This window comes from Neovison vison, chromosome 1 (genome assembly GCF_020171115.1).
Source record: "Neovison vison isolate M4711 chromosome 1, ASM_NN_V1, whole genome shotgun sequence".
Taxonomy (NCBI): domain Eukaryota; kingdom Metazoa; phylum Chordata; class Mammalia; order Carnivora; family Mustelidae; genus Neogale; species Neogale vison.
In genome coordinates, this window is record NC_058091.1 from 24,680,024 (window position 1) to 24,703,159 (window position 23,136).

At 38.4% G+C, this 23,136-nt stretch overlaps 1 protein-coding gene across 1 annotated transcript in view; it reads left to right on the plus strand.

The window, feature by feature from the left end:
* Nucleotides 1–23,136, plus strand: part of PDSS2 (decaprenyl diphosphate synthase subunit 2) — a 255,955-nt gene that overhangs the window by 161,285 nt on the left and 71,534 nt on the right. Inside the window, exon 4 of the mRNA XM_044244610.1 lies at nt 15,815–15,889. Within this exon, the coding sequence (XP_044100545.1) occupies nt 15,815–15,889 (75 nt within the window). The remainder of the gene's footprint in view (nt 1–15,814; nt 15,890–23,136) is intronic.

Here is a 23,136-nt window from a genome sequence, read left to right on the forward strand (position 1 = left end):
AGCAATAGCAGTGAAAAGAGAGGGGCACTTGGGTGGCTCAGTCTGTGTGGTGTGTCGACCGTTAGCTCCAGTCATGATCCCAGGGTCCTAGGATCCAGCCCTGCATCAGGCTCTCTGCTCAGCAGGGAGCCTACTTTTCCTTCTCCCTCTGCTGCTCCCCTCTAGTTTGTGCTCTCTCACTCTTGCTCTCTCTCAAATAAATAAATAAATAAAATCTTTTAAAAAAAAAAAAAAAAAGGCAATGAAAAGACAGACCACAGCAGTGAGGGAGCAGACAGAACTTAATACAGAATTTCTGTATATAGTATGTCACTCTTTTCACAGTGACAGCTTTTTTTGAGGGTCTGTATTTAACTTGGTAATTAAAGTTAGTGTATTTGTAGCAACTTTAATTTTTTATGACTTACTCATTCTACCAATTTTCCATTTTCTTGTGCTACTGGGTTTTTTTGTTGGGTTTTGGTTTTTTTTTTTTTTTTTTAGTTTATTTATTTATTTATTTAGTTGACAGAGATCACAAGTAGGCAGAGAGGCAGTCAGAGAAGGAGAAGGGGAATGCTACTGTATTCTTGTCTGAATTTCTGCATTATGTGTTTATTTCTGTACTTCTTCTGGGGCAGACAGTAAGAACAAGAGTTCTGCAGTGATAAGAAATTCAGAGCTGTTTTATAATTGCCAAGGGTAAAATTAGCAAAGTCAATTATTCTCCCTTTGGCTTTTCCCTGAAGATATTAGGGGTCTTCAAGGTAATTGCCTTAGGTAACACTTAGATTTTTAAATATCTCTAAGTATAGAAATTGGTATATTAATCCTCTGGTAATTGTCTTCTTACTATTATAGTTGTCGTCACATTAAGTGTGAATTAACAAAATTTTGAATTCGAGAGTGAGTTTAAAAATCAGTATTTTGAGTTTTCATTCATTTTCAATTATGGAAGCCAGGGACAGCTTTTTGTTCTGGTACTTCACTATCCACAAACCCTAGGCTTTGAGACTTTAAAATGCCTCTTTTTAAGCCATAAATTCCCTGACTCCATTGGAATAAGTTGCTCTCTGTTGTGTTCATGTAGACTTATCACTGAATCCTGGAATGATGGGGTCATACCAGAGTCTAGAATTTTAGTGTCTGAGCATCAAGCTACCAGATATGCTGAATAATTGGGGGAAAAACATGAAATGGAAAAGCACTCTAATTTAAAAATCTGGCTGACCATTAGAGGCTTTTTTCAGGTCCCTGTTTATTTTGTAGACTGGATCTGTATTTAGGATTAAGCCACAGTACCAATAAGGCTGTGTGGATTACTACTTGTCATCTTTTTTTTTTTTTAAAGTCTTTCATTTTACATCTATAGTGATAACTCTAGTATTTAAAAAATTGAACTCACCATGGTTTGTTTTTTTTTTTTCTATTTGTTTAGTCATTTTCATTTAATGGACCTTTCACTATACATCAGGTGGGAGAATGTGAGTTAGCCTGGGTTTTGTTTGAGTACCCCCGAACATTATCGTGATGTCATTCCTGGGGACTGTTCTATTAAGCATTAGTGATTTATATTTCTAAATAACCAGGGGCACAGATGTACTCCTTACATAGCTGATGTATTTCCTTATGTTAACTTTGTTTTCCTAAAGGCATAAATATGTTGTTTACAAGGAAGATTTTTGTTTGTATAAATAATGTTTAATTTATGCATATAAATCTCTTCCTTTTACACCATCTATATATTTGAATAAAGAGACTGCTATTGGTTACTTGATGTTTATATTATTTGTTGTATTAATTCTACTTTCAAATTCATGTTAAAAGGTGAAATGTGGATGGGACGCCTGGGTGGCTCAGCTGGTTAAGCAGCTGCCTTCGGCTCAGGTCATGATCCCAGCGTCCTGGGATCGAGTCCCACATCGGGCTCCTTGCTCGGCAGGGAGCCTGCTCCTCCCTCTGACTCTGCCTGCCATTTTGTCTGCCTGTGCTCACTCTCTCTCCCTCTCTCTCTCTCTGATGAATAAATAAAATCTTTAAAAAAAAAAAAAAAAGTGAAATGTGGAGCACCAGGGTGGCTCAGTCGGTTAAGCTCTTGATTTGGCTCAAGTCATGACCACAGGGTTGTGATATTGAGCCCTGCATTGGGTTCCATGCTGGGTGCGGAGCCTATAAAGATGCTCTTCTCCTCCCCCCCTCTTTTTCCCTCTGCCCCCTTCCCCCTCAACTCATGCACATGTTCCGTCTCTCTTAAAAAAAAAAAAAAAAAAAAAAAGTGAAACCTAGGGGTTTCAGTTGGTAGAACATATCATTCTTGTTCTTGTGGTCATGAGTTTAAGCCCTACATTGGGTATGGAGCCTACCTTAAAAAAAAAAGTGAAACCTGGAAACATGTTATATATCATAGGAAATTTGAGATTTTCTTTGTCATATTCATTTAAAATAGATATTATGACCCTGTGTGAAATTATTGCTTTATTTGTTGAAATTATTGATTAATATCTTTAAGCCTCTTTGGTCTCCCACTCAAAATTAATGTTCTTTTTCTACATATAACCCACTCAAGTATTGGTTTTCAGGACTAGAGTAAAGGTATGCAGAAGGTAATTGGGTGTCATATGTTGTAACAATAAAGGCAACTATCTCCCTATCAGTTAAAGAAGCCAAAATGCTACGACAAAATTATAATCTCAGAATCCCCCAGTTTTTCCAGATTTTTAATTAATTAACATAGCTAACTATTAAACAGACACTATATTCATTCTGAGCCACTTTCTTGATCTTTAAAGCAAAAGTGATAAATGATTGGTGTTTGAGAAGTGTACTAGAAACAAGAAGACAAATATTATGCTCTTTTAAAATTTATGATCTCATTAAAAACTTGACCTTTGCCCTTTGGGTGCTATAAAACAATGGAATGAAATGTCTTTTGCCATAAGAAGGTCAAATGCCGTCATGCAAAATGGACACTTCTCTGAATGTCTGTCCACCAGGAAGTTGATGACCCAGAAGGGAATTTCTTCCATCTGCCTGGAATTCAAAGAAGCCCATTTTTAAAAAGTCTGTGTTCTACAAAAAAAATCTATTCTCTAAAATGGGTAGAGTTGAAGCCCACACCCTGGTTGGCCATGAGAGGTAGAAATACGTTGGTATGGCACTTTCATAGTATACTTAATAACCTCAGTTTTGTCGATCCCTTTTTCTACTTTCCAGAAATAAAATTAATCAGAAGCCAGCTTTTTTTTTTTTCCTCTCCATTTTCACTGGCATAAATTGCTATTTCTCTAAAGCCAGAGGGAGAAAAAAAATCTTTTCAGCTTGAATTATTCAGTACTCTTCCTTTTGCCTTTCTAATGATTTTACTCAAGGAACTTCCAGAGGTAGGAGTTAACAAAAGTACTGGGTAGATGAACAGCTGATCCCTTCCCCTCCATTGTCAGCTGCCTGACCTCCCATCTCTTCACTCGTCCTTCCTTTATCCCATAGATTTGTCCTCAATGCCTGTTTCTTTGTCTCTTATTGTTCCCAAATCTGTTAATTTCATCTCAGGCAATCCTCAGAGCATATACACATACTCTTCAACCCTTTTCTTCCTGTTTTTTTCATTCTTTATCTTCCTACCTGTTATTTCAGAAAAAATTGTTATCAATCCTTTTGCTTTTTCTGTGCTCCTTTCAAAGGAAAAATCAGCCAAGAAACTTTACTGAGTAGTTGACAAACATCAGAGTGAAGCTTGGAATGGTCTTTTGTTAAGAATAAGGGAAGTTAAAAACAAAAACAAAAACAAAAAGAATAAGGAAAGTTATATAATTAGAAATGAAGTGGATATGAGAAAGAACCAGTGTCTCTACCCTCATTTTCTTATTAAACCAAATTTCCCTATAACTGTCAATGTTTAAAGGCCATTTAAAAAATATTTCCTGTTTAGTTTTGTTTTCCTGTTTTGTTTAATTGCAAGTATTATAAGATTGTGGTTTTCTATTTGATTTTCAATTATAAGTGTATGGCATTTCTAATGTTACGGGCTGCCCTGAGAACCTACCCACCATTTATAACCTCGAATTTTAGGAAAATGAGGTATGAGCTCCAAACAACTGACTTACAGATAAAATTCCAAAATGGTGCGTTTGTAATCTGGTGCCTGGTTCTATAAGATTGATACCAAATTTGAACCCCATAAGCAAAAGAATAGGTAAGAGCATCCAAAAGGATCCATGTGACTGCTTATCATTAGTAGCCACATATAGCTTAGTTGTGTTGATATAATTTTGGTTTTAGCATTTCCATCATTTTCCTGGGTCCTCAGAGTTGTAAATACTCATGGAAAAAATTCACTCTAAGCCAAAGTTGGCTTATGGGGCTTTAACCCAGGAGCAAATTTTATTTATTTAGCAATAGTGATTGGGGAAGAGCCCTTTCCTGGCAGCTAATGACCTATGGAGGACTCGTGTGCCCAAGGCAAAGCTGAAGGCCATTAGCCCAACAGGCCATTAACTGACAAATGCCTGACCCTGAGGTCATTTCTGATACTGTAAACTATGAACACATTAAAGTGGGTTTGTTGGAAAGTATGGCTGTGCCAAGAAAGTTTCTTTTTAAACATTTTGGAAAAAATGCATTGTTTGTTGTTATTCATGTGGCTTAATTGTCTTTGTTCTGGGGCCATTTTCACTGTGCACAGCAAGTCAGTCATCAGTAAACACCAAAACTATGCTCTGTGGCCATCTTTGATATTTAAAGGACAGTTTTCCTAATTAGAATATCAGAGTAAATACATCATTCCTAAGGAGCTCCAGCTTTCACTTCTGTGTGAAACTGATGTTTTCATGATGTGTTTAGCTGTGTAGCCCTTATCTATTTTATAGTTCTCAGAGAGGACCTATTTAGCCACAAAAGTAGAAAGAACTCCAAAGTAGAAGTCTATGGACCTAGTTTCTATCATTTGTTTTGTTTTGTTTTTAATTGGCCAGTTAACATTGGACAGTTCATTTTATCTCTCAGGTTTTAATTGAGAACATTCATCTTTTTCTCTAGACTGTTTATCTAATGTCTTTCTTTTTTCTTTTCTTTTCTTTTTTTTTTTTTAAGTAAGCTCCATGCCTAACGTGGGACTTGAACTTAGGACCCTGAGATCAAGGGTCCCATGTTTACTGACTGAGCCAGCCAGGCATGCACCTCTAATGTCTTAATATTCCATTTTACAGGTGAAATTAGAAACTTCATGATGTAGGATATTCTTTAAAATTAGTACAAAACATTTAAAAAATTAAAAAATAATATTAACAACTTACATTTTTGAATGCCTACTAAGTAGTAGACACCGTAAATGCTCTGTGTGTATTAACTAACTTAATCTCTCCTGAGGCATGGGAGAGAGTTAAGTAATTTCCTAGAGGAAATGGTAGAGCTGCTGTCTAATTTTAAAGGCAATGTGGCTCCAAAATCCTCATGCTTAACTAAAGTAGAAAACAAGCACACCAGCTAAGAACAATGATACTTCTTTTTGCCAGCAATTTTGCAGTTACCAATATTGGAATTTATAATGTTTTAAATAATTAATAGTTTTTAAATATTGAAATAAATAGTTCAGTACAAACATCAATAGGAACTTTAAGAAACATTTTAGAGAAATAACTAGTAAGCAAAGACAACTTAATTTTCTTAGTTTCCTCATCTGTGTAACAAAGGCATTATTCCATCTCCTATATCTTTACTGATGACAATATTCTACAAATCTGAGTGTTGTAGGAAAGAGTGTATGTATGTATGTGTGTGTGTGTGTGTGTGTGTATATATATATATATATATATCTCCAGATCCAGAAAATGTCATGAAATAGGAAGAAAAACAAAAGAATCAAGAAAAAGTTGTTTATAAACTCAGAGATGTAAAAGAGAATTGAAAATGTTTTATAAATGTCTAAGACCTAGAGATATAAATGCACATTTCAGCCATCTAAAACAATACCCCAGGGCACCTGGGTGGCTCAGTGGGTTAAGCCGCTGCCTTCGGCTCAGGTATGATATCAGGGTCCTGGGATCGAGTCCCGCATCGGGTTCTCTGCTCAGCGGGGGGCCTGCTTCCTCCTCTCTCTCTCTGCCTGACTCTCTGCCTACTTGTGATCTCTCTCTGTCAAATAAATAAATAAAATCTTTAAAAAAAATAAAAAAATTTTAAAAATTAAAAATAAAACAATACCCCAAATTAATAAACTCACCTTTAAGGCCTGTTTGTCCGGGAAACTGATATGGCTTAATTCGTTCAAGTTCAAACTTTAAAAGTCATAAGGGGATATGCAAATGTAAATTTCTGAAAATAGTGATTAAACGAAGTGATAGTTGTGCAAATTTATTTTGAAATAGTTATGATTTATACAACTGATTCACATATTGGAAAAACGATTGGTAATGCAATAAAATTTTTTGTGTTTGTTGTGTTAAGCCATAAGAAGGTGAAATGCCATCGTGCACAATGGACAGTTCTCTGAGTGTCTGTCCACCAGGAAGTTGATGACCTGTAGGGAATTTCTTCCATCTGCCAGTTTAAAGTACCGGTTTAAAAGCCAATTATATCACCTATTTTCAGTCTTCATGTGAATTATATCAACAACAATAATAATAAAAAAAATCAATTGTATCTCTGCAGATTGGAGAATTTCTAATCCAAGGGTATCCATTGTTTGATTCAGGGGTACCATGCAGCCAGTCTAAAGTTTCTACTACATGGTTTTTTGAAGGAGAAGGGAAAAAAAAGTATTAACTAATTTTCTAGAAGGCAGTACCAGTAGAGCCAGTTATTTTTAGAATTCCATTGATTCACAGATTTTGAAGAGCTGCAAAGGTATTTGGAAGAAATACAATTACAGTTTTAGACAAGATGCGTGGATTTTAATGCATATGAGTCATGCTTTTATTTCTGTGGTTGCCTTTGAAGTGCAAACCTTGGGATGTCTCTAAATCACAAACATCTGTCTTTTAATGTAGCCCAGTTTGAAGAGGAACTAATTGAACTAAAAATTGAACAATGTTATCCAAAAGACATGGGATCCCAGGAATTTGCAAGATATATGTATGAATCTTAGAAAAATCCTGAGATTTTTAACTCTGCCAAATGTGGTTTTGTTTTTTTCATTTATCTAGTAAGATCAAAGCTAAAAGTCAATATTAGTGATGTATATAAATCAAGATGGAAATATGTCCTAACACTATATCCCATAGTACCTGAGAATGATTCTGTTTTAACCTAACTTCTGCCTCTGTTTCAGTTCCATATTTAAGTGTTTTTGAAATAAAGTGATAAGAAGTTAACACCTTTATATATATTAATTTTGTTTCAGAATTAACAATGTGTAAACTGCCTGTCAAAAATTTGGGGACCTTGGGTGCAGTTAAGATGGCTAACCAAGGTAGGAGCTATACATGACATACCAGCAAATATAAGGTAATATTTCAAAGTACAGATCACTGTGGGTGGGTAGTGAAATCACTTTAGCAAATCATTATCAACACTTTTTTTTTTTAATGAAACACAGAAAATAGAAGGATAATGAAATTTTTGTTTTATGAAAATGTTCACTCATTTTTTATACATATGCATGCATGCATGTACAGTGTCATAATATAAAATATAGTTCCTTTGTGGCTGCAGCCTTAAAATCTCAAAAGTTCATAGTATTAGTCCATGTTCTAGCTAGCAGCATCCTTTCAGCAGAGTGAAATAATGTACCACGATTCTGGTGTGCTGAAGTTTTCACATCATGAACTTGTGTTTCTCAAAGGTGGGATTAACTGTTAAGTAAGATCACACTTGGAAAATATCACTTAACATCACTGAGAGTGGCATCAAAGGAAGAAGCAATGAAAGCAAAATGGAGGTTATCAGCCACGTGGGGGAAAAGAGAGCACATCACTGAAATAGCAGACATAATTCTCTCTGAGAACTTGTCAGAACAATGTGTAATGGTGCCGCTAAGTGTGGAACATCCGGAGTACAATAAACTTCATATACAGAAATTCCTGTGTTGGAGATAGTGGAAAAAAAAAGCAATTAAACTGCTAACTGATGTTACAGTTACTTTCTTTTATGACTAAGCATTCAGTTCCCAGCAACTATGTACAGTTTTTGTAGTAATGCAAAATATTTAGCACAACCAACTTTTTTTAACCCACTAGAAAGCATCTCTTTTTCCTTTATTTCTCATAAAAAGTTTCATTTTGGTGTAAGCATTTTAAATTAAAATCTTTTTCAGGAACCTAGTCACTGTTTAAGTCAATAAAAGATTGTTCTTTAGTAGTAAACAGTACAGTAACCATGCACCTTCATTGAAAAAGTGAACTAAGTATTTTTGGATCACTCTATCATTGCTACTGAAAGAAATCCAGGTCACCTGGGTGGCTCAGTCAGTTCGGCCTCTGCCTTCAGCCCAGGTCATAATCTCAGGGTCCTGGAATAGAGTCCCCCATCAGACTCCCTGCTTAGTGGGGAATCTGCTCCCTCTCCCCTTGGCTCTCCCCCTACTTATGTGCTCTCTCACGCTCTCTCTCTGCTTCTCAAATAAAATCTTAAAAACGAAATAAAGAGGGGCACCTGGGTGGCTCAGTGGGTTAGGCCTCTGCCTTCGGGTTGGGTCATGGTCTCAGGGTCCTAGGATCGAGCCCCGCAGCGGGCTCTCTGCTCGGTGGGGAGCCTGTTTCCCCCTCTCTCTCTGCCTACCTCTCTGCCACTAGTGATTTCTCTGTCAAATAAATAAAATCTAAAAGGAAAGAAAGAAATCATATTTTGGCATCATCCTTACAATTATTATGAATAAAAAATGTATACAGCTACATAGTTACGCATTTCTGGTCATGGGGCTTACTGTTGATAAAATGCAGATCCCTCTTATCTAGATAAGCAAACGGAGGCCCAGAAAAGTGATACGGCTGGCCCAGGGTCATGTAGCTCATCTATGTATTAACCTTCTAAGTGGTCAGTGACAAAGTAATGTCATTTATAAGATCATAACTAGTTTCATTCATACAGTGCCCGGAACACAGTGAACTATCAGCAAATGTTTATGGAATGAATTAGCCAATATAGTATTAAATTTCAACACTGCATTTTCAAGCCATTTTCCTGAAGTTGTGGCCCATTTCTTTTAAGTTTTATCTTTTAAGTGATTTTTAAACTTTTCTTCAGCTCACTGAATTTTCTGAGCCCTTTTTGACAAATGTTACCAGTAGTTAGAGGCGATCAACCAATGTATCAGCTGTTCTAAATTAAAAATTAAGATTATCAATTTGCTTAGTTTTTGCTGCACCTGTCCTACTGGTTGTGCCATTTCTCTCTCTGCTCTTCCCCCTTAGCCAGAAAGAACTTCCAGCTCACTAGAACAGATTGCTCTCCCTCCCACAAATAAGCACGGTCTTACACATTTGGCAGCATTGAAAAGGCCCCCTTCAAAAAGCCTGCCCAGAAGCTTCCTCCAGAACTCCTGTGAGTCAGTGATGTGTTTATTACAACAGACCTTTCATCATTGTCTTCATTAAACCTGGTCCTTGTCTCATAGGAAGGAGTGGAGCGAACCACTCTTTCATAGACTTCATCAATGGCTTTATTAAAGCTACTCATTTATATTAATCAGCATGCAGATTAGGACTCATCTGGGTTGTTTGTGCCCAGGTGGTGGGTGAGTAGATTTACCCCTGATTTGGCTGGCCACTGCGCTCATCCCTGTGTTCTTCAGAGGTCTCGTCTCCACTGAGGCTGCCAGCCTGAAAGCTCTGGCTGAGCTCTGGGGACTGAGTCCACCTGGAACAAAATCGTTTGCTTAAACCCAGTTTGTAAATGATAAAGTGCTTTACAAATGTTAGATGTTATTATTGGTCTCTGTGGGAGAGCGCTGCTCCTTCACCCATTCCTCTACCTCACCTTGGTGGCATAAGTAAATCTTTCCATCTTTAAATGCATCTCTCAGATGCTTCGTTTGCGGGAAGAGGACCTAAAGAAAGAGTGAAGCTCGCCGCCCTGGTTACTATTAGCAGGCTCTTCGGCTGTTTTTCTGTAAGGCATTTTTCCCGACAGTATAGTTTTTGTGGCTTAAAAATAATATCTTGGGGTGCCTGGGTGGCTCAGTGGGTTAAAGCCTCTGCCTTCGACTCAGGTCATGATTCCAGAGTCCTGGGATCGAGCCCCGCATCGGGCTCTCTGCTTAGCAGGGAGCCTGTTTCCTCCTCTCTCTCTCTCTCTGTCTCTGCCCACTTGTATCTCTGTCAAATAAATAAATAAAATCTTAAAAAAAAAAAACCCTAACTATCCCTTGAAATATCAAAGCTCTTTGGAAAGGACATATTTATGCTAAATATGTCTTTTGTTCCTCTCAAGATGTATATAAGGATTAATTCTTCCCCAAGGCCGTTTTACCTTTGCTACTGCTTCATGCATTGCTGTTTCTTCCTGGAGGTGGGGGAAGGAGTGTAATAAATTTGTGTGTAATTAATGCCGTCAGCACTGCAGATGCGTGCACGCACATGACTGTTTCCTTTGCTAGCAGCTGTTAAGAGTAGTAAAGGCTGAGGGGCTGTGGGTTCATTTGCCTCCTAAATAGAGTGACAGATCACACGTTGTCTTGTCATTCCACACTGTAGTAAAAACTGTCATTAAAGTAACCTCTCCGGCGCAAGTTTTTGAATGATGATTATAAATCTGTAATAGCCTCCACAGTTTCTATATACCAAACAGGTTAAGTACATAGCAGCCTTTTTTAAGTGAGTTAAAATACAACCGTACTATACCTTACTACGTAACCTCGGGTTATGCTGGCTTGAGCTTTCATTGAGCCGCATTTGTCTAAATATACAGCTATATTTTACTTGTAATTTGGGATAGGTGATCCTTTGGTCCTCTCCAGTGGTCTGGTTTACTAGTTAACCACCGACGACTCGGTTGAGACTGTTCTGTCTGACAAATGCTAACTGACAGTACTCCTCGATCACGTTCATTGAGAGAGGCGCAGCTTGTCTGCACAGAAGGCTTACCACCACTTACTGATCTTATTTTTGCTAATCCAAGGACTATTGACTGATCGATATTTTCCAGAAATCGGTTTGTGGACCCAGCTCAGGAAGGCTATCCGAGACGAAAAGCAGAGCATGCTTCCCAGCTCCCCACCCCTGCCCATGGAAATAGGGTTATTCTTTTACCTGATCATAAAAGCAGTACAATAAAAGGAGTCAGAAAATGTAGTACATTGTAAATTTCAGCCATGACAAGTTTAGCAATTATAAACTTAAACAGTTCTGAAAAGTCAAAAAAGAACATTTTTTTGTTTTGTTGTTTTTTTTTGTTTTTGTTTTTTTGAAAAAAGAACATTTTTTAATTAAAAATCATCAAGGAGCTTACCACTAACATTATCATTCTTATTAATGTTTTGTTGTCCCTTCAGACTTTTTTCTCAGCGTATATAAACACATAGATTGACCTCATTTTGTTTTACAAAATTTCTATTGTGCTTTTCTGTTTTATAACCAGCTTTTTTCTTTTCCTTAAGATATTACAGATATCTTTGTAGAGCAGTGTGAGGATGTCTTTTGGTCATTGTTCTCCTACTGCCCCTACTTCTCCCATTTCCTGTTTTTTATGTTAAGAATTTTAGTACAAAAAAAAAAAAAAGAATTTTAGTACAGATGAGGGCATAATCACCGCAACACCTTTTGCAAGGGTATATACATCGCTTTTGCTTTTCAGTTAAGAAAAATCTTTGAATTGCAGTTACCCTTGCCAAAAGATAAAGAATGAATCAATTACATATTCCCCTGAGACTGATGAAATTTGTCCTTTAAATTAACCATTTAAGAAATTCATTCCATCAATTACAGCTCAATAAGATAATAGTAATAATAAATGTATTCCATACAGGATGGTCCAAGAAGCCAGCTCATAACATGGACAGTCTGAAGTTACCACTTCTGGCTCACTGAAATCTAGGGTGTTACTCAGAAGATTGGGGGAGAGTATATAGCATTGCTGTATAGTGAGATTTCAACAGGACAAATGGTAGAGAAAATCATTTTTGTATTGCACGTGCAGGTAAGCATTTCTGCCATTCTTGCACCCTCCAGAAATGCAGAAATAAAGAGACTTTTCTCCTGTTTGATTACTTTCTAGACAGCTAAAGTAAACTTCATAACATTAATAGTGACAGATTCTCTTCTATATGTCCTCCACATTCACTCCTAGAGAGGAAGCGATGCATCCAACTAGAGCCATTAGTTTGACTCAACTTTGTACTTGAACCTGATATCATTCTGAATCCAGCAGTGTGAATTCTTCCCAAGCATTAGAGCCATTCAAGACCCAGAATTCAGCAGTGTTGACCTTTCATTAAGCCACGGAGGACATTTTTGTCAGCTGGTAGGGTGGACTACCAGTTATAATGGTTTAAAAAAGGGAATGGTTCAGAAAATGGAAATTGTTTCCATTATGTATCATTATGCTTCTAGGTATTGAAACCAAGGGCGACTGGGTGCAAACACTTTGACAAAGAAAGTAATCAGAGTTCAGATACAGAGAAAGGTCCATGTGAAGAGAACAGCTAAAAATAATAATCTAAGCAAAGATGACTCATCAAAGTTTACAAAAAAGCAGTTTTCAAATTTACATGCCTAATTATAAATACTTAGATTTGTATTTCTAGAAGCTCAGAATCAGAATTGGAAGGGACCTTAAAGAGTTATATTTTGCAACTTCCCTCATTTTATAGTTGGGAAAACCCCAAACTCAGAGAAATTAATTGGTTTGCCCCAGATCTCACAATGGAATTAGTAGTAGGCCTTGCAGTAGAATCTCGATCCTCTGGCTCCTAATGCCTGCTCTGTTTCATTATAGTCCTCTAATTTGTTGGGCTCCCAAGAGTGGCCAACATCAATGCGCTTTTAGTCTATCTTCTTTTTGTAGTAGAAAATATTTGTGGGACACCTGGGTGGCTCAAATGGTTAAGCAGCCGCCTTCAGTTCAGGTCATGATCTCTGGGTCCTAGGCTTGAGCCGCGAGTCAGGCTCCCAGCTCAATGGAGAGTCTGATTCTCCCTCTCCTTTTCTCTCTCCCCCCTGCTCATGGTCACTCTCTCTCTCTCTCTCCCTCTATCTATTGCAATGGAATAAATAAAATCTAAGAAAGGAAGGAAGGAAGGATGAATTTGCATGTCCCCCCTGAGCCTAAGGAGCAGAAGTCCTTGAATCTTATCTAGAGCACCAAGAAGTTTGGGGCTTGGCCTCTTAGACCCAGGAGATCTGGCAGTTAAGCTTCTGGGTTCTCTGGCTGCTACCATCCTTGCTACCATTTGTGGTTGCTGGAACAAATCACTCCACAAGAAGCTGAGGGAGAACATTAAGCAGGTATTTTCTGGGGCACCTAGGTGGCTCAGTCAATAAGCCTCTGCCTTTGGCTCAGGTTATGATCCCAGGATCTTGGGATCAAGCCCTGCATTGGGCTCTCCGCTCAGTGGGGGAGCCTGCTTCTCCCACTCCCTCTCCCTACCGCTCTGCCTACTTTGCTCTCTGTCAAATAAATAAATAAAAATCCTTAAAAAAAAAAAAAATGCAGGTTCTTTCTTACTTTTAAGTACATCAGGTACCAAAACAGGTGAATGCCTATGTTAGTTAGCCATATATTGAAAAACATTCAGATCATTAAGTGGTCTTGTTAAAGTATGTGTAGCTGGTAGTCTTGTGGTCTTTCTAGAAATATTACAGTTTTAAAGGAGAATAATAAACACATCTCTGGATAATTTTAAAAGTAAAGTCAACATTTCAGGCAATGGAAAGAGATTTACATGTGCACTGAGTAAGTCACCCGTGCCTGGGAAACATTCAAGTCCCCTAGGCTATTCCTGCTTTTCATAATCACTTACCTTCCAACACTTGTTAACCCAGGGAACTCCAAAACTTTTTCCTCAGTGCTCGACATTGGCTTTCGAGGTGTGTTCTGCTCAAATAAGTAAGGCTAATTTGGAAATATGGGTTGTTTATAAATGGTGAACTTGTAAGTGCAGTTCTGCCTATATTTGCTAATTACATTAAAGAGAAAAAGAGTGAGAGAATAAAATGTTCCTGTTGCTTCTGCCTGGTCTGGAATTTCAAGGAAGTAAAGGCATAGTCTAGTTATCCAGAGTCATTGTTAAAAGTTCATGCCATCATCTTGACACTGAGCATTGGACTTTCTCTTTACAAGTTGCTCTTCACTTTACCAGTGCTGGTCTCAGAGTTCAAACTATTTCAAAACCATAACATTTCTTAGTGAGTGATTGATCTGTATTACGTGTCCAGCCATCAGGGGGACCTTGGGATGTTGCTTGTATAAACTGTAATCCAATCTGATGCTGTGCATTTAGTTACAATCTTTTCATAGACCTATTGGCGATACTCTATCCTCCTGGATTTGGGAATAGGGCTTATCTGATACCTTTGGGGGGAAAAAATCCATTCATTTTCTTTCTTCCCCACTTAAATAACTCAACACATCTGGTAACACTGTAGGATCATTGTCCTTCTAGTTCCTCTGCAGCTCATATTGCTACAATATTTCTTAAGTATTTGGTTACCTAAAGGGCAATGTGATTAAAAAAAAAAAAAAAAAGACTTTGTATAGGTCTTACAAATTAACCCATCTGCAGAGCTAGGGGAAAAAATGCCTTTAATCAGCAGAATTTCCCTATCAGCAGCCTTGTCTCTGTTAAACAGTATGAATGTAAATATAAATTTGGAGATAAATGTCCATGTGTTAAAATTTGTTAAAAAAAAAGTTTTTCCACAAATTAATATAATTTGCCTCTAAGAAAATGTTTATTAAATCTAGAGTACCTGAGATTAAAGTATCTTGTTGTTTGGGTCTGTCTCCTTTGGGTTAATAATGTCTTCAATTACAAGAATGATAAAAGCTGAAACAAAATCCTTTAATTCAATCAGAACTGAGCTGAATTTTAGGAAGCAGAGAGTGGGAATCAGATACGGGAACTGCATAATATAGGAAGCTAAATATACAAGATATTAAGACTTCGTAAGAAGCGGTTGGGGCAGCTTTGAGGAAAATCTGTTTGAAATGGCTGCATTGAACATTAGAGTAAATACCACTATTTTATTCTCCTGAATTAAGATGGTTTATGCAAACAATTCTAAATTGTACAGAGTTCCAAAGAGACTGCTTTCTGCTTGTTTTACATTCTGGAACAAGTTCAAAGCTTTTGATTTTGCTTGATTTTTTTTTTTTAATAGCCTGAGCCTTGGAAATAATACAGGTTTGATGAATATGATTTCACTATCGCAGTTCTGTAAAAATTTTCAGTGTTTATGGTACATTTGACCCAGGGGCCCTACACCAAATAGATCCACAGTGCATTTTAAGGACAACAGAATGAACACATTTGAAAGGTTAACCATTCTTTTGCTTTTGCTTTTCTTTCTGTATTAAGTGTGAAAATTAGCATTGTAATGGCTCCCAGAATGAAGATACTGAAAAAGAATCCACCTGACAGAAATAAACATACAGAAAATAAATCGTGTTAAGATTTCATTAGGTATCTAAAATTTAAGCTTAGGTTCAAAATGGCTATTACTGGATTTTCATGTATATTAGTTCAATGCTATGCTTGTAAGATTTTTTTTTTTAATTATGCCTGAAAAAAAAAAATTGGATCACCACTCTAATATCCAGGTGGGCAGTGCCATTTGCCAGGATTTTTGTATATAACCCCATTTTTTCCATCAGGCACAAATACTGTCTTGCTACTAAGGCTCTTGAGGTAGAAACGGGGGCAAAAATTGTATAATTGTTTTTTTTAATGTTTTTTATTGTCTTTTAGGTTGTGGAACTTATAGCAAGTGCTCTTATGGACTTGGTACAAGGGGTATACCATGAAAATTCTACTTCAGCAAAGGTAAGGATTTGGTATTCGTTATAAAATGTTAAGCTAAAAACCGTCGTGGCAAAACTAGAATTGATGAGCGAAAATGTCATTCTTGTTTTGTGTTTAAATTGTACATGACATTTTTTTTAGATTAGTGTTTTGGCTACAAATTCATGGCCATACGCTTAGTACATAGCAGATTTAGCCAATTAAAACAACCTCTTATCCTCTGGCTGGATTCACAGTCTGTTCAATCTACAGCAGCCCAGTAGACTCCAGGATGCTGCTGGCTGGCAGGTAGCACCGTCACCAGGCAGGCTGGAGAAGCAGCTTGTGCTGAGGTGCCTGGGCCCAGCCTGTCCCCCAGAGGAAGGGGCCTTCCATGTCCCTGAAGAGTGGACATGATGTGAAGAAGACGACTTTTGGGGGGCAAGATCCAGAATTTACTGCGTTATTAAATTCTCAGTGATAAGAGGTAGGATAGTTGTGCAGTTGAATCATTTTGATTAATTATATAGATCTAGAATTAAGGTTTTTTGACTCATTTAACAGGACATCTTATGGGTTAGGTTTTATTTCTTTAAAATGCAGTTATTTCATTTCAGTAGGATATTGAATGTGAAGCAATTGCCTCATTGACCACCACCATCATTTACCACGGTATATACTGTTACACAGGATTCCTATCTTAGTGTTTCATTATTCTAACTTCTTTAGCGTCTGTATTAGCAAGATTTCTCTCACTGCAGATTAGAGAAAATATGCACGTATGCACATCTTAGGGTTTTTGACATTTCCATTTGAAAAAAGAAAGACAGATTTTACTGGAAATGAAACATAGAGCATGAGCAACTTGCCTAAGAAATGTAGAAGTATAACCCAGGGACTCTGGATGGTTCGGAGAATGGTAAGTAAAATATGAAGAATTATACCTCGAACGTCTGCTAACATTTGGTTCAAGGAACCATAGCTCCCAGTAGGCATATCTAGCTTCACCTAAGCAGTCTAGTGCTATGTGGGGGCCTGTCAGTATGTAGGACCACAGTGGGACCCCCTTTGCTGCATTTTTCAAAAACATAGCATACTTCACTACCATTGCTGAGGGTACATAGCAGATTGTAAATAGGAGGATTCTCGGTCTAGTTCCCTTGTAGGAAGTTGCCTTGTACATAGTATAATGAAGATGATGATAGCTGAGCACGTAACACCATGGTAAGTCATTCATCTGTGTTTCTTCATTTAACCTTTACAGAAAGCCAGCTAGTGGACGCCACTGCTTCCCCATTTTACATATGTGAAAACTGAGAAGCTTAAATACTTGGCTCAAGTATTTAAGATTTAAGATTTAAGATTGAGATTTGAACTCCAGAGCTCAGGCTCTTCACCTCTCATTTTTTGCCTCTTTACCTTTACGAAACCCCATTTGTTAGTGTCCTTCTGCCATACCTGAGATCTCATCATGTGTGATGACTATAGTGACCTCTTCTGGTGGTTGAGGCATTGGTCTCCCCTGGGATGGTTCCAAGATGTTGAATTTCGTTCCATGGAAGAGAGTAATAGTTTACAGTTAAGTATCTTAATTTTTTTTTAAGATTTTATTATTTATTTGACAGACAGAGATCACAAGTAGGCAGAGAGGCAGGCAGAGAGAGAGAGAGGGAGGAAGCAGGCTCCCCGCTGAGCAGAGAGCCCGATGTGGGGCTCAGTCCCAGGACCCTAGGATCATGACCTGAGCCTAAGGCAGAGGCTTTAACCCACTGAGCCACCCAGGCGCCCCAAGTATCTTAATTTGTAAGCAAAAGTGCTGTTACTGGTTTTAGGGTTCTTGACTTATTATTTATTCGCTCTTACTCTTTGTCCACTATAATTAGCCTAATTTGTTAATAATTTTGTGAACATTTGTTAAGTACTTCCTATATGTCAGGCAGACCTCACGGCAACGATGATAAATGCTTAGATAGTACTTTACGGTGTGCTTATGCTCTCTTCCTGTACATTCATTCACCCATGGAAAGGATAACATGTGTCGGTGTGCCCATTTTACAGAGGAAAAACCTGAAATTCAGGGATGACGGATGACAGGAAAGCTGTGTGTCTGGAAACTATTTGTTGATGCACATTTCACAGTGACATGATCTGAACCCAGGTTTTTTGACTCCAAGTCCCACATATAATCTGTTTCTTCCTGGGAAAGAGAAAAGAGGAAGCAACAAAAGTCTTTGAAGGACTGTTGATCATGTGCTCACGGCCACTTAGCAAGCACTAATTGCTGACTTTGATTAGCTAGTTTTCTTCAAAAGAATCTGTAGCGATGCTTTGTTCATCTGCCCTCTTTCCCTGCCATCTCCTCAAACACAGTCCTTTCAAGCACTAGAGACCTTCTTTAAGCAATTACATTTCTGAATATAGCCAAACCATTTAAGGAGCCTTTTTGGTTTTGTGTGTGTGTGTGTGTGTGTGTGTGTATGTCTTTAATATAATGGAAGCAGAATGCATAGTTGAACCAAAGCTGTGGGAGAGCTTCTCGATGCCTCCATTTGTACCCCAGGTCCAATTTAGGTTAACCACATTTCCCTTCCTAACCAGAAAAATTCTGGCTTTTATCCCCCTCCTCTTAAGTGTGCTGGCCATTGCAATGGCTGTTCGGAATTTGGGTTTTCGGACTTGGCCCAGGAATCACTTCAGAAGCAGAGAGAGCACTGCCCCACATGAAGTGCCTTCAAGGTTTTCATGTTCTGGCACGACTGGGAAGCAGCCACAAGTGGAGGTCATGTGGGAAGTGAGTGGCACAACCTCCGTAGCCGTGGGCCAATTCAGTACACAAAAGAATTGCTTTGTGATTGAAAATCAGCTGCAAACCATTTCACCTCCCTAGGGAGAAGAGAATACAATAGCAGTCTGTTTTCTATATGGCTACTTAATGCAGTGATGGAGAACCTGGGTAGTACAAAAATAGCTTTCTGTGGAGTGTATCTCTGTGACCAGAGTAGATGCATTCAAAGCAAATGGAGGGGAATTACAGCAGAACGTTCAAAACCACCTTCTCCAGAAGGACTTTGCAGTTTCCTAATCCTCCTTCAAACTATGGGAATTGGAGGTGACTTGTGTCAATAATACTTGACAGATCATAGGTAAATTGTGATCTTGTAAACATTTGAAGTAATTATAGAAATTCATCCTTTGTTCTAGCCATTGAAAAATAACATTTTTATTTTTCTGTTTGCTAGTGTGTGAGCCATTTTTTCCTTATAATGAAAATGAACCATGTGCTTTCTTCGGTGTTTATAATTTTCCTCTCTTTCTACCTGTTTTTGTTGTTGTTAGCTAATTGAGAAAAAGCAGATTAAATAGAAAAATTGCATTTTAAAAGCAATGGTTGTTTACCATCCCAGGAGTTCCTCAGTCAAGTTCTGCCTTGTACATTGTATTCATGTTACTCACTGTACACACTAAATATTTTACATTTTAGCAAAATTGGTATTGAATCCACAGACCTTTGTATCTAAACTCTTTTTAACATAATTATCTTATACCTTGTTTCTAATTAGAAGAGTAACTGCATGTTTGTTCAATAAAAATTGGAAGCACAGAGAAAGGTCAAGGGGAAAATAAAAATTATTTTACATAAACCATTCCCCAGAAATGAATCATGATTACACTTAAGTGTATTTCCTTCTAGATTTCATTCTGTATTTCTCTCATTTTAGAGTTACTCTGAAAAGCTTTTGTCCTGATTTATTTCTCAGGATTGGTTATTAAAAGTCTCTCGGGTGCCTGGGTGGCTCAGTAGGTTAAGTGTCAGCCTTCAGCTCAGGTCATGATCCAGGGTCCAGGAATTGAGTCCCACATTGGCCTGCTCCCTTCTTCTCCCTCTGCCTGCCGCTCCCTCTGCTTGTGCTGTCTCTCTGACAGAGTCTTTAAAAACTAAAAATAAGGGGCGCCTGGGTGGCTCAGTGGGTTAAGCCACTGCCTTTGGCTCAGGTTGTGATCTCAGGGTCCTGGGATCAAGCCCCACATCGGACTCTCTGCTCAGCAGGGAGCCTGCTTCCTCCTCTCTCTCTGCCTGCCTCTCTGCCTGCTTGTGATCTCTCTCTGTCAAATAAATAAATCTTAAAAAAAAAAAAACTAAATATAAACTAAAAGTCTTTAAACTTAATTTTTTTTAAAAGATTTTGTTTATTTGGCAGCGAGAGACAGAACACAAGCAGGGGGAGTGGGAGAGGGAAAAGCAGGCTTCCAGCCGAGCAAGGAGCCCGATGCGGGGCTTGATTCCAGGACCCTGGGACCATGACCCAGGCCAAAGGTAGACGCTTAGTGACTGTGCCACCCAGGTGCCCCTAAATTTTTTTTAAAAAATTTTATTTATTTATTTGACACAGAGAGAGATCACAAGCAGGCAGAGAGGCAGACAGCAAGAGAAGGAAGCAGGCTCCCTGCTGAGCAGGGAGCCCAACGTGGGGCTCGATCCCAGGACTCTGAGGTCATGACCTGAGCCAAAGTCAGGGGCTAAACCCACTGAGCCACTTAGGCACCTCTTAAACTTAATTTTAATGGCTATTTAATATTTCTCCCTACTACTATACTCTAATTTAGTGAACAGTTCCACAATTTTTAGATACTTCCCCCATTTTCTTTTTTTTTTATGAATTTAAACAATACTGTAATGAACTTATTGTACATTACTCTGCTCTATTTCACACTGTTTGCTAAAAAAAAAAAAAAACAAACCTGAAAGTAAGATTTTTTTTTTAATCAAAAGTAAGAATATTTTCAACGTACTCCTATGCAGAAAAAGTTTGCTGTCCTTAGAAAAGACTGCTTAGGGGCACCTGGGTGGCTCAGTGGGTTAAGCCACTGCCTTCGGCTTGGGTCATGGTCTCAGGGTCCTGGGATCGAGTCCCGCATCAGGCTCTCTGCTCAGCAGGGAGCCTGCTTCCCTCTCTCTCTCTCTGCCTGCCTCTCCATCTACTTGTGATTTCTGTCTGTCAAATAAATAAATAAAATCTTTAAAAAAAAAAAAAAAAGCCTGCTTATAAGGGGTGCCAGGGTGGCTCAGTCAGTTAAGCATCTGACTTGATTTCAGCTCAGCTCATGATCCCAGGGACATGTGATAGAACCCCGCGTCTGGCTTGTGCTCAGTGGGGGAGCCTGCTTCAGATTATCTTCCTCCATCTCCCTTTGCTCCCCAACCCCCACAAAATTAAAAAAAGGAAAACCTTCTTATAAGGTTGACACTTGGCTGGCATCTGGGTACGTGGATTTTAGGAGGGTCTCTACCATTATCTAACTGTAAGTGAGGCTCACTGTGCCCAAACTGTTTCTGCAAACATTGTGGTTTGTTTTGTTCTGTTTTGTTTTCAATATTCATTCATTCATCTATTTATTTATTTATTTAAGATTTTCTTTATTTACTTGACACAGAGATAGAGAGCAAGAGGGAACACAAGCAGGGCGAATGGGAGAAGGAGAAGGAGGCTTACCGCTGGGCAGAGAGGCCGATGGAGGGCTCAATCCCAGGGCTTCAGGATCATGACCTGAGCCAAAGGGAGAAGCTTAACCACTGAGCCCCCAGGCACCCCCCTTGTGGTTTAATTTGAATACCTGCTTTCCTTCTGGGAGTCTGGAATTTTGGTATATGCTAGACTAGAAAAACCAGGCACTCAGTCTCCAATGAATTTCCCCAGTAGACAGCATTCCGTATATGTTATCACATGCACTAATTCTTGGAGGAATCACTCACATCCTGTGTGACTCCGCTGACAGAGGATTCTTGGAAAGTTACACCCAGCTTCCTGTGGACTTCACCTCATGTACATTTTTCCCTTTCCTGGTTTTGCTTTGTATCCTTTTGCTGTAATCAACAATGAGTTTGACTCTGTGTTGAGTCCTATGAGTCCTCCTAACCTGTGAGGCGTCAAACCTTGGGGTGGTCTTAGAGCCCACTACACACTCTTTTTCTGATTCCTTATTTATATCCCATCCACTCCTATTCCTTCTTTGAGAATCAAATCAACCCATGTTGGTGTTGAAAGGGGGAACAGCACACCTGTTTCCTGTCTTTAGGACTGCTCATGTTGGCTTGGCTCTAGTCTCAGGAAAGTGAGAGGGTTTTAAAGAGAATCCAGTTCTCTTGAACTGGTTTTAACCGAGTCACTAAAATTACAAAGATCATTCTATTTTTTCCCAAACATATATTTTTAGTAGATTATTCTCTTAAGAGAAGGAGGAAAGGGGCACCTAGGTGGCACGGTCGGTTGAGCAGCCAACTCTTGGTTTCAGCTTAGGTCATGATCTCAAGGTTGTGAGATTGAGCCCCTGCATCGGGCTGCACACTCAGCATGGAGTCTGCTTGGGATTCTCTCTCTCCCTCTCCCTGTGCCCCTCCTGCTTGTGTTCTCTCTATCTCTTTTAGAAAAATAAATTTATAATAGAGAGAGAGAGAAGTAGGAAAGAAAACTCTCCATGTATTTTTTATGCTTATCTTCCTTTAATCCCTTGGCAGCTTTCAAGTAAAATATAAAAATAAGATAATTCAGTCCACCAGGAAGGTATAGAATAGCTCCTACCTGCAAAGCCCAATGCCATCTTCTAAAATACAGTAAAAATATGAGTTTTGACCATTGAAAAACATAACAGGAGGAAGATGTGAACAAAAAGTCACTTCTGGTTGGGGAAACCAGAAAAGACATCAAGGAGAATGTGATCCATGAGGTGGACATTTAAGGATGGGAAGGATATCTGTTGATGGGGAAGGATGGCATTCCAGGCAGAGGAAACCACATGATCAAAAGTTGAGAGGCATATTTAAGATCAGAGTTTCATCCATATTAGAATAAAGGAGTCATAAGAATACTGGAAAGGTAGCTTTTGCCACATGCTTGAAGACTTGCAATGCCAGATTTAGAGCTAAATCCAGATTTAGTTCTTGAGATAAGAGAGGGATTAAAGATTTTTAAACAAAAGAATTACATAATCAAATTAACCTTTGGGAAAGCTAACTCATCAGTGGTCTTTATGATGATTTGCAGGAGATTAGAGGTATATGAAGAGAGATGGAAAACTAAAATAATAAGGGCTAGGGGTATTCTTCCTCCGCTGTAACATAGTTGGCCCCTTTTTATATTCATATCTCTACACCAATACCATAATTTTCAGAAACGAGCCTCCCACCTAATCCAAAATAGCCACCCTACTTAATGCCTTTACCTTATTAATCACAGTTCTAACCATTTGATATCTTCCTTATGGTTTCTCCAACAAGTATATAAGCTCTATAG